General features: G+C 45.6%; 1 protein-coding gene across 1 annotated transcript; it reads left to right on the top strand.

Annotated features, from left to right (window-relative positions):
• Positions 1 to 8,444: 8,444 nt before the first annotated feature.
• VSTM5 (V-set and transmembrane domain containing 5) lies at positions 8,445 to 15,838 on the top strand. Its single transcript, XM_019632185.1, has 4 exons — positions 8,445 to 8,526; positions 14,454 to 14,780; positions 14,888 to 15,028; positions 15,159 to 15,838. Exons 1-4 carry the CDS (start codon positions 8,445 to 8,447, stop codon positions 15,200 to 15,202), a joined length of 594 nt encoding a protein of 197 aa, XP_019487730.1. The 3' UTR covers positions 15,203 to 15,838.
• The last annotated feature ends 4,974 nt before the right edge of the window (positions 15,839 to 20,812 follow it).

Here is a 20,812-nt window from a genome sequence, read left to right as displayed (position 1 = left end):
TGTATGCATTCACCATCCCTCAGACTTTGCAAGACTTCTATCCTTTAATCCCCTGGGCAACCTTAAGAAGCAAATGCTACTCTTATCCCTGTTTCACAAGTGAGGAAACTGAGACACAGAGAGGTTGTTGTTACTTGCATAGAGTAGCCTTTGGTAGAGCTAGGATTCAAACCTGGGCAATCAGCACTCTTGGCCTTTATGCCTCTCTGGCTAGTGCCCAGCTTTGCAGGCTGCAAATCTCAGAAACCCAGAAAGACTGTCATGGGGCATGTGCCTCTGGCTGTCTGTGGGGCAAGAAGTAGCTGCTGTTAGTCCATCAGGTAGGTAAGTGTGTTTGGCATGGCAATGACCTTTTCCATTGTTTTTCAACCCTCCAGCACATGTTTCCAACCACCATTCTCAGGCAACATCTGTACAGATGTCCCTGGTGTTCATGAGCCTGCCATTCGCTTCACTGTATAATTCATTTGTTCACTCACTCATTCGGGGCACCCTCTACCTACAGGAAGCAGGCCACAGTGGGTACTGGGGATACCATGGTTCACAGTCTCGTCCTCACACAAGCAAACAAGAGTGCCAGCTTGGGGTGGTGAGCCCTGAGAGGAGGGATGTGCCAACGTTCTGGAAGCCCTAGAGGTTCAAAATCCAGACTGGGGGAACCAGGGCAAGCCCTCACAGGGAGCTGCACCTCCTCAGACCTGACAGATGGACAGGAGCAGCCAGAGGAATGGAACAGAGGGAATGCAGGGTGTCCTAGACAACGTTGAAGCACATGCAAAACCTGGAGAACATGAAAAAGTTTTGCAATTCTTGATTGAATGTCTGACTCGTGCACAGCTGTAAGCTCCAGGAAAGCACTCTTTTCCAGCTCTGGGTCGCTCGCCAGGGTCTATCCCTTAAAAGACAGTGAATGCCTGTGCCCCTGCCTGAATGAGGCCTGTGCTCCAGGGCCAGCCCTCAGGATGTGTCATGGGCTCCCTCGCACCAGCTCCTTCCATTCTCTGCCTTTCCAGCCTCTGTCAAAAGCTGCCACCCAGAAAGTCTGATATTCACCATTTACACTGAAGTGTATGTTAAAACACACCCCACAAACACACACACGCGCACACACACACACAAACTCCCTGCATTTGAAGTCTTTTCTCTATCAACAGGACTGTTATGTACTGCATATTTGTGTCACCCTGAAATTCATATGTTGAAGCCTTAACTCTCAATGTAATGGTGGGGCTTGGAGGTGGGGCTTTTATGAGGCAATTAGGTTTAGATTAAGGTCATGAGGGTGAGACTTCTATCATGGGACTAGTGCCTTTAGAAGAAGAGGAAAGCACCAGTCGCCCCCTCCACCATGTGATGATACAGCAAGAAGGTGGCCACCTGCAGGCCAGGAAGAGGGCCCTCTCCAAGAACTGAATCTGTTGCACCTTAATCTTAGACTTCCAGCCTCCAGAACTGTGAGAAATAAAGATCTGTTGTTTAAGCCCACCCCTATCCTGCCCCAGTCGATGGTATTTTGTTATCATAGCCCAGCCTGGCTAAGACAAGGACTTAAAGGCTTTCCTCTTAGAAAGCTTGCAGGCTTCCTGCAGCAGGCCAAGGTGGAGTACCTTTCTTCATTTCCCTTCTCAGTTCTCAACACGGTAAGTTAGCCATCAGGGCTATGATTATCCAGTGTTCCCTCTCACTTGGAAGCAGATGATCCAAGACTGAAATAGGAAAGTTTAGTTCATGGCCTGGAACATAGTCAGCTTGCTTCCTGTGTTTCAACCGCAGCTTCTGAGAAGCAGCCTGCTCCCCCAACACACACTACACACACACACACACACACATGCACAGACACACACATGCACACACATGCACAGACACACACATGCCCTTTAACATCCCTACTTTATCAGGATGGGGCCAGGATAGAGGAGCGGACCCCACTGAGGCACAGCCCAGTGCCCTAGAGAGCAGAGAAACAGAGTGGGGGCTCAGTCTGGATCTAGGGAGGGAGTCGACATGCCAGGAGCTGCCACAATCAGAATGGAATTGTGGGTTCTGGACTTAGCTGGGGGTAGGACAGGTGGGAATGGGAGGGATAGCCAGTGTGGGAGGAATCCCCTTGAAGCCCCTGGGGAGACACCCAGATCCATTGCTCCAGGGCAAAGCCCCACTGGTCACCTGGTGCTGCCACTCATGTGACACATGTTTACTGAGCACCTACTATGCATCAGACTCTGCACTAGCCCCAGATGAAACAGAGACCGGTGAGGTGTGGTTTCCCTCTGCACTGAACTTGCAGATGTACAGACAATGTTTTGCACATGTATACATGTACCTACCAAAAAAAGTGGTGTTTGGATGTGCTTTTAAATAATGCAATAGTGCTATACTTGTTACTTAGCGACTTAGTTTCTACATCAATTTTTTAAAGCTCTATCCATGTTGATAAGCAGAGATCTTGCTGATTCCTCTCAACCTCTATACCTATGTTATCATATAAATGTGCTATTTCTTATTTAGCTAGCTTCCTCCTGAGGGATATTTAAGCTTTTAGCTTTTAGCCCTCACTTAGGGGAGAGCAGACCCCAAATACAGGGTGACAAGTGCAGTGCTAGTGATGAGCCATCCTATAGACGATGTGGGGGGCTGGGGCCACCTCCAGCCTGACAGGTGTGCCCTGCACAGACACCTCCACCCCACAACGTTAATACACCAAAAAAAAAAATGCCTGCGGGATTAAATTGAAGCTATTGAGGGAGGGGTGGCATCAACCAAAAAGTCACCCAAATTCCTTCATTCCTGATCTCCAAGGGTGTCCCAAATATACTGCCTGCTGGTCTGGGAAGGGGCTGCAATCAGGAGACCCTGCTTTCTCCATTATCCCCAGGACCTAAGGACACTTATACATTTCATCCACTATGAGACTTAAAAATATGTATTTTTATATGTCTAAAGTCAGGATGCATGTTACAAATCAATAGCTTTGCTATAATCTCTGTTGGTCTGGACTGAAGTTGAGTCCTTCCCAAGAAGATGTGTGCTGGTTCTGTCAGTCACCAGGAAGCATCTTAACCTGGGGAGTAGGAAAGGCTTCATGGAGACGGTGAGGCTGAGTCTTGAAAGATGAGTAAGTGTATATAGCAGGACAGAGTGGAGAAGAGAATTCTAGGCACACAGCAAGTGCTCAGAAAATAGGTGCACTGAATTCCCCTTGGGGCCTGGCAGGTCTGGGTGTGCTAAGCAGAAGAGGAAGTGGGTGCTGCCTTGGCATGCACATACTGGCGTTTTAGCTGGTACCCCACTGACACTACATCTCCATAAGTTCAGTGTACTCAGGACTGTGGTCTGCCTACATCTGGGTTTTTCCTAGAAAAATGGGCTTGGAGTAGGAAATTATTTTCTTGCACAGCAGAAATGGGAGTAGGAGAGAGGCACGACTGGCAAGTTCAAAGTTGGAAAAAGATCTTCTCCCATAACACGTGGGCTGGGCTGTGAAGGCACCAGTCAACCCTGTGGGCAAAGGGAAAATGACACACTGGACCGTAAAAAGAGCACAGGACATTCCTTGTCCACCCGTGGTCCAGGAAGCACATTGGCCTTTCCGTCTGCTGAGGTGCACTCCAGGGGGGCAGCTCAGGCCTGTACCATGCTGACTCCAGAGGCGCCCAGGTGCTCTGGGGCTTCCTGGGAAGTTCAGGAAGGGCCTCGGGACTGGTCACCGTTCCAGTGCTGGCTGTGAATTCTGTACGTGAGGTCACCTTCCTTCTCTGAGCACACAGCACAATGTGAGGGTGGGCTGGCTTAGTGCTTCTCAGCCAGGGCTGCACATTAGAACCACCTGGCAGCAGGAGGAGATGGGGGTCTTATAAGACCTACAGATGCCAACCCCCCACTCCAGACAGTTAAATTGGTACCACCGAGGGCAGGACCCAGCACTGTTTTGTTTCGCCTTTAAGGTCCTCGGATAATTCTAATGTGTGCCAGGCAGAGAGCTCCTGGATTAGACCATTTCCGGGTCCCCTTTATTAGCCTCATCCTATGGAATCAACTTGTCAGGAAGTGTGCATATTTCTACCCCACTTCTGTTCTCAGAATACCCACCATTGTGTGCAGCGTTGTCTTATGTCTTATTTGTGGCTTGATCCTGACAAACAGACGTTCTCAACATGCTTAAATCAGGAGACAAGGTTTCTTTGCTTCAAAGTTTGGTTTGGTTCAATAAATAGTTCATGAGCCACTCATTTCTTCCTTCATCCACCTCCTGTTCCACACACATTTGTGCAGAGGTATAGGAGGAGGACCCCAGTTTCCGGGTCCCCAGGCTGGCCACTGGCCCAGGCCTGACCATAATTCCTGTAGCCCAGCTCTACAAAGGGCAAACCCAGCAGTGCCCCACCCCCCAGCGTTGTTCAGGACCAGGGAGCTGCCTCCACCATACGTAGTTTCCTTGGTACCTGCGTAGAAACACAGCACTGACTTGACCAAAGCCCGCAGCCATTCAGAAAAGAGTTCAGCTTTCTAGCAAGGGTGGCTCTTGGTTAAGGTAAAAAGATCCCAGAAGGAATGCCACAGGGAGGAATTTCAGGTCACCCAATCTCTTGCCACACTTCCATAAAGGAATCACAGATTTACAAATACTCATTCCAGTTCAACATTTACTATGTGGTTTGGGCTGGAAGAACCAGCCTCCTCCACCCAACATTCCAGCTGCCAGTCTCAGATCTACTACTTCAATCCCTGGTACAACTCCAGCTTCTGTTTACACACCCCTGAGGATGGGGAGCTCACTAACTCAGCAGCTCAATGCATCGTCAAAGAACTTTCAATAATAGCTAGCATTTATTGAGTGATTGTTAAGTGTTAGAAACTGTAATAATCTCCTTACGTGTATTGTCTCACTTAATCTTCATTCTGCTGCAGGAAGTGGGCACCACACTATTGTATACAGCAGGTCCTTGAGTAACATTTTTTCACTCATTGTCATTTCATTCACTGTCATTTCATTATAATATCGATAAGAAAAAAAAAAAAAGAACGTCCAGCTGGGGCCACTGTCTGTGTGGAGTTTGCACGTACTCCCAATGTCTGGGTGGGTTTTCTCCGGGGACTCCGGTTTCCTCCCACGTCCCAAAGATGTGCCTGTGAGGTAAACTGGTGCGTCTACATTGTCCCAGTCTGAGTGAGTGTGAGTGTGCACCGCGATGGAAGGGCGGCCTGTCCAGGGTGGGTTCCCACCTCGCACCCTGCGCTGCCGGCATAGAGTCTGGCCTCCATGACCCTGAACTGGAATCAGCGATCTGGGAGAGAATTATCCTACTTGTTTTTATAAATCTTTCTTAAATGCGTAGCTCACATTTATTTCAATGTTTAACATTAGAAATGTTTGGGGTCTTTATTTAGAAGTTAGGTGATGTTTTCATGATCAGAAATATGCCATAGGGACTTGACTCTTGTTTCTATCAATTAGCCTATGGTGAAACTGGTTTCGTTATATGTAGTTTCACTTAAAGTCAGCTTCCAACTTAAGCCATGTTAAGTGAGGACTTACTGAACTTATTTCATAGGCAAGATACCTGTTTAAAAAGGTATAGAGTGAAACGTAAGGCTTTCTTCCACCCCAGACACACAGCCTCCTCCCCAGAGACAGCTATAGCTCCAGGTTGGTAATGTATTCTTCTAGAGGTACATTTATACGGGTAAGTGGCCATCTCTGTGTGTGTGTGTGTGTGTGTGTGTGTGTGTGTGTGTGTGTGTGTGTGTGTGTACTTCAATGGAAACATTCTGTATACACTATTCTGCCCTGTGCTTTTTCATTATTTTTGAGGTCATCAAGTACGAATGCATATAAGTAGACCTCACTTTTTTTAATGTCTCTAGTATTCCAGAGTATGAATATTGATCATTCAAAGTATGAATATTGATCATTTATTTAACTGGTTGTGACATCATAAGAAATATATATTTGGTCTCTGAGCCTGGTTCTTGACACAGCTCCTAAAACCCTAGTAATTTCCTGAGTGATAGGGGTGATAGGAGCATCCTTTGTTATAATTTTTGGTCTTAGCCCCTGGTTCTGACCCAAAAGCTTTTAAAACCCTTGGAATCGCCAGAGCGATAAGAGTGGTTTTTTGTTTATTAATGAGGAGACTCTTGGAAGGTGAGAGCTGGTTGGCAGAGGAACCAACCATGTGGTTAGAGGGTTGGAACTTTTGGCCTCACCACTGACCTCCAGGGAAGAGAGAAGAGCTGGGGATTGAATTAGTCAGCAGTGGCCAAGGATTTCATTCAATCATGCCTATGTAATGGAACATTATGCCCCGCTAAAAAAAGAAGAAGAATAAAACCAAACCGAAGGAGTTCGCAGAGCTTCTGGGCTAGTGAACACATCAAGGTGCTGGAAGGGTGATGTACCCAGAGAGGAAGGGCATGGGAGCGCCACGCCCCTTCCCCCAGACCTGCCTCGTGCATCTCTTCCGTTTGGCTCTTACTGAGTTGTATTCTTTGTAGTTCTGTCAACTGTTACAGCAAATTATCAAACCTGAGGAGGGGGTCTTGGGAACCCCTAATGTGTAGCCAGTTGATCAAAAGTACGGGAGGCCAGGACTTGTGATTGGCGCCTGAAGTGGGGGGGCAGTCTTGTGAGACTGACCCCTTAACCTGTGGGATTTGTGCTGACTCCAGGTAGTTAGTGTCAGAAGTGTTGGGATAGAGTAAGAAACAGTTTTCCTTGACTTGTGAATACACAGGTTGTCTCCAGGCTTTTACTACTACAACTGACTGACTATATACTTTGCTTCAGTGACGATGCTTATACTTATATCATTGCATCTATGTACCCTTAGTGCTAATAGGATAAGTTTCTAAAAGTAGAATTCTAGGTCAAGAGGTATGTGCTATTTAAATAGCCCTATAGGTTTCATCATAATTGCCCTCCAAGTAGGTTACGCCCATTTACAATCCCAACAGTAATGTTTGAGTATAACTTCTGCACACTCCTGACAATGTAATGTTATCAGTCTTCTTTATCTTTACCGGTCTGATAACGGCCAAGTCATTCAACTTTCCCAGCCCAGATTTCACTGGTCTGTGGTAATTGTGCATGACAGCTTGTACCTAACAGGTGTTACCAATAGAAATGGTGGCTATTGCTATTTTGGAGTGATTTATTTGCTTGGGGTACAAATACATAGAACTTCCAGCTTCTATCTAACCCTGCAGCTGTTCATGTTGTTTGGGTTTGGCTGACATCGGTGACTTCCCAAGGCCATTAAACAGCAAGATCATGGGGGAGCTCCCTCAGGGACTAGCTGATCTTGGTCTCTGAGTAATCAGGCATGGGGGCAGGGGGAGGCTAGGTACAGTAAGTCCCCGACTTAAGAACATTCGAGTTGTGAACTTTCACAGATGCAGCCAATCATGCACCCAAGTCGGACTTAGGAACGAATCTGACTTACGAATGTTCTCCCGGAACGGAACTCGTTCGTAAGTTAGGGACTTACTGTAATTACTACCTGAGCTAACAGGAGGGATAGGTACCCTATAAATTATGTGCATATGTGAGTCATCAACACTATTCCTGACATCTAAACCCAAAAGCCATTATTTGGGGTGACTGTGCTAGCCTCCTACACGAAGCTGTGTTTCCAGAATTCCAGGCTTGCTTCTTTCAAGAATGGCAGAAGTGAGGCAGGGACATGGATATTTTAGTTGTGCAAAACTGTACCATTTCTCCTCCTAACTATTTGACTCTCAACCGACTTGGGACTGGGCAAGGAGTCTTGCCAGCTCCTCCTTCAGCCAGGTCCGTTGTCCCCCTCAGTTCAGCATAGATCCTCCCTTCCTGATCTATCCAAATGGGCAGCAGTTTGTCAGGCAGGGCATACATGTCTTTATTCATTCATTCATTCATTCATTCATTCATTCATACAACTAGCAAACATTTGACCCTGTCCAAAGCATCCACACTTACAAAATGTGCTTGGGTTCAAAGGGTCTATAATGTTTATTTCTCCTTTTGGTTCATAGAACTCATAATAAAAAATACTATCATGTTTTAGTGCTCCAATAATTGTGTTTGTGGGTGTATTGCCAATAATAAACCTCCTCACCTCAGTAGCCTAGCTGGTCATAGCACATGGGGGTGGGTAGATGGGTCAGGGTTCAAATCTTGCAGAAGAGCAGGCTTTATATAAACTATGCAGACCAAATGTCTCCATGGACATTTTGGCACAGGATCAAATATCAAGGACCTTTTAGTGTGGACCAAATGTCTCTGTGGACGTTTTGGACAGGACCGACTGTGCCACAAGGATACATGAGTACATTGTGAGCACCTACAAGTGCCAGCCCTGTGCTGGACACTGGGGTGTCTGAGGGGAACTGGAAACGAGTTCTCACAGTCTACCATGCCTGTGTGCACTTCCTGCTGTTCCCTATCTTCTCCCCAGGTTAGGACCATGTACGGCCACACCCCGCTGTTCCCAACAGTTTGGGCTCCAGCCAGGGGTTCTCCTGAAGGTACACAGGACAAGCACGTTGGTGGGTGCAGGGCAGTGCAGGTGATGTGTGTAAATGAGAAGATAACAATTCTGCTGCCAGACTGCCCTTCCAGGAGCCCAGTTCAGATCCTGCCATGCCTCTATTTGAAAACCACCCTGGATCCACCCTGCCTGAAGAATAACTACCAGATTCCTCATGCTACAGCCAACCTGCACTTCTTGCTCACTGGGTCCCACATCTGAGAATCTGCTGTGCCTCCCTGAGTGGCTTCACTGTTCTCTCAGCCGGGATTGTGCTTCCTCCTTTTCGCATGCTTTTAAATTTTTTTTATCTTCCCGCCTCAGCTGACATGAGTGTCTCTCCCCTTCCCCAACTCCTGCAAACCTGAATCTGGTCCTCTATAACATGGGGATAATAATAATCTCCAGGCAGGCACCCATGAGCCAGTGCCCTACGGTGGAGGAGGCGTGGCAAGTGTAGACTGGATTCAGTGACTGGTGGGAGGTCCCCACTAAAATGGGGGTGCAGTGGGAGTGCTGACCCATGGGGGATGTGTTCTGGAGCCAGGGGGTTAAGGGAAGAATGGCTTTTGTCTTCTCTTGCTTATGGGAGCTGGAGCTGGCTGCCCCGCACCGCCCCTCTGAGCCCCTTGGATGCCTTGGAAATCAGGTGTTGTATACCTTGCAGTTTACTCTTTGCTCTTCAGCATTTCTTTAAGCCTCAGATAGGGTGACCAGTTGTCTTGGTTTGCCCATGATTTTCTCATTTTAACACTGAAACTCCCAAATCCTGGGAAAACTCTCAGTCCCAGGCATGCTGGGAGGCTTTGGTCATCCTGAGGCTGTGACACACTGAGAAGGGTGAGTGGTGGGAGCTGCAGCTCCTGGGCCAGTGGTCAGTGCTGTGCCCTGCTGGGCCTGACAATGTGTGCTTCCCTTCTCATCTTCACAGCCTCCTCCCGAAGGATTTCCCGTCCTCATTCTATAGCGGACAACACTGAGGCTTTCAGAGTGCAGGCACTTTCTCCAGGTCCCATGGCTGGGAGGCCGCAGGGTTGAGCCTCTGTGGATCCTGCCCACATCAGGTGTCTCCACCACAACTCATTGCCCCTGGGAATAACCCCTTTGTAAGGGGTTATTATTATGTAAGGGATCCATTATGCCACCACCCGCTGCAGAATTTTGCATATCAGGACTCCTGAGCCCTAGCTTTCTGACTCCTAGTTTAGCAGCTTGCAGGCTTGATAAGCATGAGATGGCAATGATGGCGATCTTTATTTCCTGGTTCTCAGCCACATCTGATGATCACACTGGCTGGATAAGTAGCTTTCCAGATAAGTGGGTGAAAATGAATTGTCTTGATTAAGGGGTATCCTCTATGACTCCTTAAACTCAGAGACTATGTCAGCAATACATCTGCCTCATCATTTGTTGATAACGCTTCTCTACCAAAATTGTGTTCTGAACAGTATTGACCTCTGGTGTGATTTCAGGACATACATCCTTCTTAAATAATCAGTTTTTAAAAGCAGCAAAGCACTACCTCTGTAATTTATTTTTAAGAGAAGGAGTAAGGAACCATCTTGAGTCCAGTTAAGTCCTCACTGAACGTCATCTATGGGTACTTGGAAAAACGAAATGACATATATAACAAAACCAATTATATGTACCCTAAGCTAATTGATATAAACAAGAGTTAAGTTCCTATGGCATATTCCTGGCTACAAAAACATCACTAAACTTCTAAATGAAGCCCAAAATGCTTTTGACATTAAACATTGAAATAAATGTGAGTTAGACATATGTTTCAGAAAGATTAGTAAAAACGAGTTAGAATTCTTTTCCAACCTGCTATTCCAGTTCAGGGACGTGGTGGTTGCAGCCTGTCTCAGCAGCTCGGGATGTAAGGTGGGACCCGCCCTGGACAGGACTTCCTCCCATCCTAACGTATCATGGACATCGTTCCTTGTTCTTATAAAGTTCATTCTTGCTAATGGCTGCCTGGCATCAATTTTCAAAGTAAAATCTGATTTATTAACCAATCTCCTTGAGTAGAATGTTCAAGCTAGGTCTGATATTGGTCTAGCCGCTAAATTTCTCCAGATTTGTTCTGGAATGATTTTAGCATGTGGTGCAGAGGTAATTACTCATTAATTCCACTTTTTAAACAGTCGACAAGCAGTTTGCCTTTAAACTCTTGGAACTGTTAATTTTGCATCGTTGCTATGGACCATTTATTTCTAATTATATGTGGTAGATTCCCAGGAGGAAGAACTCTTTGTTCCTAAAACCTAATTAAGTGCCTGGTTAGTCTGATTAGGAGATTTTTCTGGTCAAGAGAAAATACAGAAATCAACACGAACTATTGTAGTTGGTCAGTTTCCAGCCATATCAGTGTTAACCTAAAAATAAAAGGCCAAAATGAGAGGCAACAAACATTAATTTGAGATTAAAGAAAGAAAAACAGCTATTCAGGAAGCACTGATTCAGGCAGAAGCCCAAATTTTGTTTCGATTAGGAGACAAAGACAAAGGGTATTTATAAGAAAGGGAAGGGGAACAATTACATCAACAGAAGGAAGGCATTTCTATGGGTGCAGATAAGCTAACATAATGATGGTAATTCTAAAGAATATTTTTAATTTTTAGTCAGGTAGTCATCAGTCCAGTAGTCATAATATCTGCTTTTTTGCAAACAGATCTTTGGAGCACAACGTTGCTTTAGGTCCAGTCCAAAGGTGATTTTGCCCTGTTTTAATATTGCAAAGGTTGGAGGCATAAGATCTTCAAGGCAGTTCCTCTGGCATGGCAGTTCCGGGTTCATTTTAAACTGGCTCCATTTATATTATTTTTTTATATCAGCATCTCCGAAACTTGGACTTCTTATTTTTGTTTTTCAGTTTTGCTGTTTCTTGGGCCAAACTAATTGAAAGCCTCAAATGAAGGTCCCTAAGGCTATTAAAAGGGCTGGCAGTCTCCTTTGATCAACATGGGATGTACATGAAATACACACAGGTGATGATACAAATTTGTCACTAGTTCTAAATATGGTTCTCCAGATCTTACAGTAATCACTATTCCAACTGCTCAGGTTTGAGGTCAGAGAAATCAGAAAATATAGATAGATAAATGATAGCTAGTCAGTCACCAAGTAGAATGAGAAAAACATGGGTTTTACATCAGACAAGACTGCATTCCAATAACACCTTTGCCATTTTCTAGCTATGTGGGCATGTTGCTGACTCTTATGTAAAAAAATATTTATATAAAAGAGATAAGGATTATAAAGTACATACTGTATTTATAAGGCGCTCCCATGTATAAGGCGCACCTTAATTTTGGGGCCCGAAATTTGAAAAAAAATGTATTACATAAAGTTATTGAACTCAAGTTTTATTCAACATAAAACTTATGCAACTCCTCATCACTGTCAAAACTCCCAACCATTAGCTTGTCCTCATCTGTGTCTGATGACGAATCCTCATCCTCAGTTCCATCTATGGCATTTGAAATCTATATCCACTGTATAAGACGCACACAGTTTTTAGACCCCAAATTTTTCGAAAAAGGGTGCGTCTTATACATGGGGAAATATGGTAATCTGTGTCTATAAAACTGGCACAGAAAGCCTTGGCTAAATTACAGTTCTTTCCTATCTATTTGTTAGCTTTTAGATGTGCCTAATTTTTTAAACCACCCAAGCAGGAACAGCTCTATCAGGAATGGCTGACCCTTCTTGCTTCTATAAATATTTGACATTTACTTAATCACTCAAGAAACATTTATTGACCAATCATTATGTCAAGCATTGTGCTAGGTACAGGGGACACAGAGATGAAGAAAACACATGGTTCCTGCCCTCCATGGGCTAACCTAAATTTGACCTCTGTTTTCTTCCTGAGAAAAAGAGAAAGCAAATATGGCAAAATGTTAATAATTGGTGAATCTAGAAGTTATATAGATATTAATTGTACTTGTCTTTCAACCTTTCTGGGAGTTTAACAGTTTTTAAAAATACAGAGTTGGGGAGAAAATACATTTCTATTACTTGCCAACTATAATTCTTGAAAGCTACTATTCCCAATTTTTCAGCATGGAATTTATCAAATTATCTCCGGTTACGTAGCCAGATCTTAGGAGAGCAGCACAAATGGGATATGCTGGGGATGGAAGAGAACAATGAGAAAAGTCTGGGAAAGTAACAGGCGTGGTTACCTGGGGCCACGCAGCAGGGGGCCTAGGGCAACTGGACGCCCAACGAGTGAGAGGGCTAAACAGGAGGTGGAGATGGAAACCCAGGGATGGGCTCCAAACTTGAATCTTTCCCAATTCACTCTCTCGTCTCCAGCCAGCTCTTTCCACTCCTTTCAGTGTGGGGGCATTTGTCACTCTCTGTGCCATCAACTGCCAATCGCTGACCATTGATTTGAGCATAGAGGTTTAATATATAAACGTTGGAGTCGGCAGCCCTTATGTCTCAGCCTTGCAGAGTGAATTGGACAAGCTAGTTAATCCTGGGGAGCCTGAGGTTTCTTATATGTAAAGTCTCAACAGAATTACAGTAGGTTGTGTGAGGCTAAGAGATGATGTGTGTAAAGCAGTTAGCACAGGGCCTGTGCCTGGTACCTACTTAATACTTGTATAACAACATATATATTTCCTTAGCCAATACCACTACTATTCATCTACCCATTTCACGCAGAAATCTCTGTTTGATGCCTCTTTGCATCACCCATTCCCACATCGAATTCGTCAGCATGTTCTGTCCTCCCTACTTCCAAGTACATTTCCTTCAAGGTTATATCTTAGTCTCTTATCCAGAGTCCTCTTTGGCAGCCACCCGAGTACCCTTCCTGCTTCCACTCCGCTCCCCTCACCCCTAGAAAGTGCTCCATAGTAGACATTCTCAAGCTTAATGGAGAATGTCACCCTCCTACTTTATTCTCCTGTGGAGTCCCAGCACCCTTGAGTAAAACCCCACCCCCGCCCCTCACATCACCACCTGGGTATTGCCTGGCTCTCCAACTTTGTCTCCTAAACTCTCTCCATGGTTCACTGAATTCTAACATACTGGCCCCCTTTCTGTCCCTCAAACACGCCAGCATTCACTCTTACCTCGCAGTCTTTGTAGTTGTTCCCACTGCCCGAAATGTGCCTCCCAAATATCTTCACCTGGCTGCCTCTTCTCCCTCCCTGTCCTTTAGGTCTCAGTTCAAATGGCATTTCCTCAGTGAGGTCCTCCCTGACCATTCTATCTAACGGTGGTGTGTACCACCTCCACGCCTACGATCACCAGTGTCCTGTTTTCTTATCTTGAAAGCTGTTGTTATCTAAGATGATCTCGTTGGCTCATTTAGTCCTTGTTTGTCTCCCTTATAAAATGGAAGCTCCAGGGAACAGTAAGGTAACTCTGTGTCTTGTTCACTGTCTTCGTCAGCTCAGGGTGCCGAAACAAAACACCACAGATTGAGGGGGCTTAAGGAACAAATTAATTTTGTCACAGACTGGAAAGTCCAAGATCAAGGTGCTGGCAGAGTTCGGTTGCTGTCAGAGAACTCTCTTCCTGGCTTCTAGGCAGCTGCCTTCTTACTGCATTTTCACATGGCCTTTCATCCATGGGTGCCCATGCAGAGAGAGCACAAGCTCCCTGGCATCTCCTCTTATAAAGACCTCAATCCTGTTGGATCAGGACTATACCTTTATGACCTCTTTTAACCTTAATTCCTTTGAGGCCCCAACTCCAAATACAATCACACTGAGGGTTAGTGTTTCAACATAGGAATTTGCGGCGTGAGGGTGGTGGGGGGAGAATCTAAACGTTCAGCCCATAACATTCACCATTGTAGCATCAGCACTAGAACTTAGAAGGGAGCCTGGCATGTAATAGGCACTCAGTCAAAGAAGTATAGAAGTGCACGTCACTCTCAGTCCATATAAGTTGCCCCACATCTAGCGCTCCATCCTGCAGGTCAGGGCGTGTCACTGTACATCCCCCAGTCTGCCATCAATGCCACGGTGAAAGAAAACATCCTGCTCTCAGTGGAATACTCCTGCCATGGCATTCCCACCATCGAATGGAAGTACACATCCAACTGGGGAGTGCAGAAGATTGTAGAGTGGAAACCAGGGACTCAGGCCAACATCTCCCAGAGCCACAAGGACAGAGTCTGTACCTTTGACAATGGCTCCATCCAGCTCTTCAGTGTGGGCGTGAGGGATTCCGGCTACTATGTCATCACGGTGACAGAGCAACTGGGGAGTAGCCAGTTTGGCACCATCGTGCTGCATGTATCAGGTAAGACAGCTCCATGGGCCCGGCGCTCCTCTGACTGCAAGTGTGGGGGGGTCAACTTCATGATATTAAGAGATTTATTTTTCCCTTGTCCTTACCCCACCCCTTAGAGATCCTCTATGAAGACCTCCACTTCGTCGCTGTCTTCCTTGTTCTTCTTGCTGCTGTGGCCACAGTGTTAATCAGCCTCATGTGGGTTTGTAATAAGTGTGCATATAAATTCCAAAGGAAGAGAAGACACAAGCTGAAAGGTAATCTTCTGCGCCTTGTGATAGTCAATTTATGCTTTAACGGCCAGAGGTGGCACAAGTTATCTGGTTCTCACCAAAAAACTACCTTGTGACTGATTTGCAACTCATTGACTTGTCTTCTGCTTTGCAGAGAGCACGACTGAGGAAATTGAGCTGCAAGATATTGAGTGTTAGCCAAGGCTGAGCCCAATTACATTCCTACCTCAAGAGGAAAATATTATTTTCCAATGAAAGGAGTAAATACACCAATCCACCCTAAGAGCCTCCTGTTGTCCTGCCATAGCCACCCATTCCCGGTGGGACCGCCAGATGATAACAAAAGTGACTGCATGTGGTTGAAAGCTCTGGATTGGACAAAGTCAAGTCTTGTACTTGCATGAACTTCAAGAAGAAGAGTGCTTGAGGCTTTGAGCCAGAGATTTGCTTGGCTGCAGTGTCAGAGCCATGCTAACCCATAACCAGTGGCATAGGGCTCGGGCCCAGGGGATGGCCTTTGGGGGAATCCCATATCAGAGGCCAGAGTATCTCCAGATTGAGTGTGCAGCTCACCATGTGCCTGTCTGCACTGCCTGTGCCCTCCAACCACCTGCTGTGGGAACTGTTGTGAGAAAACATGAGGCTTTTAGACAATCTGCCCAAGAAGCAGAGATAGGAAGAGTTGGGGTGCTGCTGTGCTATAGTGAGTAGCTTAGAGCAAGGCGAGGACCCCTTATGGCCTGGAACTTTAGGGAGAAGAGCTTAATGCAGCGGTTCTCAACCTTCCTAATGCCATGACCCCTTAATACAGTTCCTCATGTTGTGGTGACCCCCAACCATAAAATTATTTTCGTTTCTACTCTATAACTGTAATTTTGCTACTGTTATGAATCGTAATGTAAGTATCTTTTTGTTTTCCGATGGTCTTAGGCGACCCCTGTGAAAGAGTCGTTTGACCCCCAAAGGGGTCGCGACCCACAGGTTGAACATCGCTTGGTTAATGTATTGCGGGACCATCACTGGGAACAAGGAATAAGGAGAAAAATTACCTTTCTTTTCCTCTCTTAACATTAATCCAACATTCATTGGATGTTCCCTCCTGTGGCCGCAGTGTGAGGAAAACAACAGTTTGCTGTGGGCAGCATCTGGCCTTCAGAATGCCCCCTGACAAGCTGTGTGAAAGCTGGGCCTGCATGATGGGTGGCACAGCTGGAAAGTCGGGCAGCTCCGGCTTCGAAATCTATCCCCCTCCGTCACTAGCACTTCCTGTCTCAAGTCAGGCTCCCTCTCTCTCCCAACTGGGCGAAGGAACCCTTGGCACTTACCTACCTCACAGTCAGGGTATCAAGTGATATCAAGGTATCAAGTATGCATAGAGCTTTCCAAGCAACTTAAGACAAGCATGAGGTGGGGTGGCTGGTTAGCTCAGTTGGTTAGAATGCAGTGTTCATAACACCAAGGTTGCACGTTCGATCCCTGCATGGGCCACTGAGTTGCACCCTCCATAACTAGATTGAAACAACTACTTGACTTGGAGTTGATGGGTCCTGGAAAAACACACTTTTCCCCAATAAAAAATCTTAAAAAAAAACCCAAAAGACAAGCATGAGGATTCTTCAAGGATCTGAAAAGCAATCAGCATGATACTGAGTACTAGAAATTGATCAAATGCTCTGGGGTTTGGGGCACCAAGGTGAAATTAGGGACTGCATCACAGCTGACCTTGGCCCATATTCTCTCAGGTATTGGTTACCAGGTTTACTCTCCATCCCAACTTCCATTTGGCAATCTCTAAAACAGGCCTGAATTTATTTTCCATTTATCTTTTCTCTAGTATTCTTAGCTACCGACCGAAGGTACCACCCCAATTATTGGTGGAGGTGGCGATTATTAGTTGTGCCCCCAGCTCTCAGCTGCAAATTTACTCATGCAAAGAAGGAGAGCTAGCACATTCCGTTCTTTCCGCCCTCCCTTCAAGTCCCCAGTGTCCATATCTTCTTCCCATGTGGCAGATAAGGAGTTGCCTGGTGAAGTTAGTAGGAGGCCTTTCCCTGAGTAATAAACCCGGGGTTCTAGGAAGAGATTTCTTGGAGTATTGAGACAGGAGCTATCAGTGATCTAGAGAAGGGCTCTGAAGACACCGCCTGACTCAAAAGGCATGAGGGCAGTCAGTGTACACAACTGATTTGTCACTCGAGCAGCAGACATGTCAAAGTTCTCACTTCAAACACCTGTGCACATGCATGTAAACATGCACACCTGTGCCGTTTCCCCAGGCAGCAGAGGAACCAGGCCCGAGCCAGGACGGGTTCCTTAGATGGGTCTCCAGTGCCCTGAGGAAGCAGGGTGAGGAGAACTGGAGAGAAAAGGGCATCAAAGATAATCTGCTTATTTCTTTCTTTCACACACAAAGCCCATCAGCAGGAAACCGATTTGGTTCTGGCAGCTGCTGGAATCTGTGTCCCCTTTCATTCTACCTGCTTTTCAGAGCTCTACATCTCAGCTTGTCAGAAGTCAGGGTGGAAATTCTCATAGTAAAAGGAGAAATGGAAAAGAATACCCAGTGAGGGGCCTCCATGGGCGAAACCCGGATGTAAATTGGTCCCTGTCCCTGAACATTTCATGAAAGATTATACCCTCAGCTTTCCATTTCTTCATTTTGCACTTTTAAAGCTCTCTCCATCCTGAACATTCCTATGGAAAGTTTTTTATTCCAGAGCCTGAGGTTTTTGTCTGTTTTTCACAAAAGAAAATATGAAATCATAGAGGTTAGCCGCTGTAAATGTTAAGCTGTAAGTTATTATGCTTCAAACTGTGAAAAAAAAAGTTTTTAAGAATGAAATAAAACCTGAAAATATAGCCCTTGTCCTTTGTGTGTGAGCCCACCCCTGCTGAGAACTCCAAGGCCCTGTGGGAGGGTTCCATCAGCTGGAGGCATAAACAGAACCCTCAGCCACAGTCTTGGGTCTGGCATATCTTTTTAAATGACAATAGAATGAATCATGTTTGTTCTGTTACCTGGTTGTGATAATATTCCTTGGCTCTTTTTCTTCTTGAGGGAAAGAATTCAGTCAAGAGACAGCGCTTTGTGCTGGCAAAGGATAGTAAGAAGTTTATTAGTAAAGGCAGATGCACTCCAAGATGTGGAGCGGACCGGTCCCAAGGGGGAAAGGCCTCTCCTTACCTTGTATGAAGGTTTTTATTTCTATGGGTAGAATTGCCTCCTCCTCTCCCTTCTCTTTACCTCTTTCTCTCCTTCTGAGATGCTCAGTCCTCCCTTTTGGTTCTTAGGCAGTTTCTGTCAGTTTTCCTTTTATGGTTTGTTTGAGAAGCTCACTATACAGTCCCGATAAACAGGATGTCTTCCTTCTCTGGCTTTTAACAACACATCCCTCTGATTTAGGGGCATGTGTGAGCCTGGAATCCTGCTGGACTAGTAAGGCATTGGTGCCCTAAGTGAGGGCAGCTGCAAGGGGTCTAGAACCAAGTAGGAGCTGCAGCGAGGCGCTTTCTAAAAAGAACTAGGTCTTTCCTCTTCATTTCTATCTACCTATCATATCCATACACATTCTTTAGCAATTTAGAAAAACAGTACTTTATCACCATCGCTCTTCGCTCTGTTGAGCCAGAGGATGAATTTGAAGTTTTACTTCCAGAATAGGAATAGTAGCTCAACAGAGTCCTATGTGCTTCTAGAAAGGGCAGAAACAAGGATGTGACAATTGTATTACCTCGTTCAACAGTGCAAAAGACACTCGACAGGACACACATGCTTTGTCAATGGAATATCTGCTTAGACATTGTGATCTAAGAAACCAAAAAGATATTATTAAAGAACAAAATTCAACCGAGTGAATTTGAAGCTCTAATTGGCTTTATTAAATGATTCATGAATTGGGCAGCATCCCATCTAGCAGATGGCTAGGTGCTCAGGGGGATTGTACAAAAATGTAAGGTTTTTACAGGCAAAGAAAGGGTGGGACAAGGAAGTTAAGAGTGGGTTATTTCAGGGCTGGCCGAGTGTCTCAGTTGGTTGAGAGTTAGCTTAAGAACGTGAGCTCTGAGCAACAGGGCCACCAGTTCGATTCCCACATCGGCCAGTAATGCTGTGCCCAAGCTGAGCTGCCGCGGAGCTGCTAACAGATGGCAGGATGGCTCAGCTGGTGAGAGCACGTGCTCCTAACAACAAGACTGCCAGTTCAATGGTGGGCTATGCCCACTCGCAACTAAGACTGAACTCAGCACCTTGAGCTGAGCTGCCGCCTGGATGGCTCAGTGGATAGAGCGTGCGCACTTAACAACAAGGCTGCTGGTTCGACTCCCACATGGGATGGTGGCTACGCCTCCAACTAAGATTGCAACACAGCACCTTGAGCTTAGAGGCCACGAGCTGCCGACGGACAGCCAGATGGTGACCGGCGCCCTCCACAACTAACATTCAAGAACAACAACTTGATTGGTCCCCCTCTCCAATTCTCCAACACTGTTTACCTCCTCCAATTCTCCAATTTAAAAAAAAATAAAAGAGTGGATTATTTCAGGCAAGGTCACCTTTCCAAGGAAAAGGCAGGGGGTTTTGTGAAGATTACCTCATTAGTGCTGACAGGAAATTTGAGACTGGTTAGAAATTGCACTCCCAGAAGAGTTTGAAACTGCAATTAGGTTTGCTGTTAAGTCTTGGTGGGCTTAGCAAAAGTAACTCCATTTGGGGTCTGTTTCTTTTTAATAGTATACAGTTGGTCCTTGAACAACATGAGTTTAAAAGCCATGTGTAAATGGCCCCAGGCAGTTCAAACCCATGTTGTTCAAGAGTCAACTGTATTTCCTTTCCACAATTGGGAATCCGTGTGTGTGGAAGGTGGACTATATAGTTATACTCAGATTTTTGACTGCTGAGGCAGGTTGGCACCCTTAACCCTCATGCTTTTCAAGGATCAACTGTATACCATTCTTTCTCATTTCATGGTGTTCTGGGTGTGCAAGAGGGGCTAAAACAGAAAACCCCTATCTTCTGAAGCCCACATGAGATGGTTACTACTGGACGGTACTTCACACTCACTCATATTTGGCCTCATACCACACAAAGGTGAGGAGCAAAGGCAGTGAGAGATAAGAAATGTTATCAGGATACCTTGCTCAGTGCGGAGACATGCCCTGAGGGAGGATGCAACTCAGAAGGGCTGGGTAACTGGTAGAGAAGAGGCGGCAGAACCGAATGTCAGGAGATGTAACAAAAAGCAAGGAACCGAATGTGATGGGGTGAACCCCCAGGGCTGTGACTCAAGTGCAGTCTCCTTGACAACACCGGAGGAGGATACTGGGGGGAAGCAAAGCCCTCTTTCTGTCATCAGCTTTTATATATCCAGCATAGTTTTCTTCTGCCCAGGTTCCAGGAAAACATCAGACACATGTGTAGTTTATTGAAAACAGAGCAAATCCCCGTGGTTATTGTTAGCATGTCTATTCAAACTCAACTGCCACTAAAGGATGCTGTGAGTTGCCAGTAGGTGCACCTGTCTGCATACCCAAACCCATTCCAGCTGTCCGATTTCCTTGACAATGTGGTTGCTGAGTTCACTATTTCCAGTGCCTTTTAAAACTTAGGTGGGTGTTTTTGCTTTGGTTTAATTACAAAGGTGATAAATCTTTCTTTAAAATTTGAATGATACTAAAGTCTATATATAAAGTAAAAAGTAAAAGTTCTCCCTCCTTCAATCTTCCCCAGAGGGAGCAGTAGTTAAACTTGATGTGTATCCTTCTAGACTGTGCATACATCTATGTTCATACATCTATGAACATATCTGTCTA

The sequence above is a fragment of the Hipposideros armiger genome, unplaced genomic scaffold (assembly GCF_001890085.2).
Source record: "Hipposideros armiger isolate ML-2016 unplaced genomic scaffold, ASM189008v1 scaffold_1097, whole genome shotgun sequence".
NCBI lineage: Eukaryota > Metazoa > Chordata > Mammalia > Chiroptera > Hipposideridae > Hipposideros > Hipposideros armiger.
The sequence above is the reverse complement of the archived record's forward strand: the minus strand, read 5'-3'. Positions and strand labels throughout refer to the sequence as shown.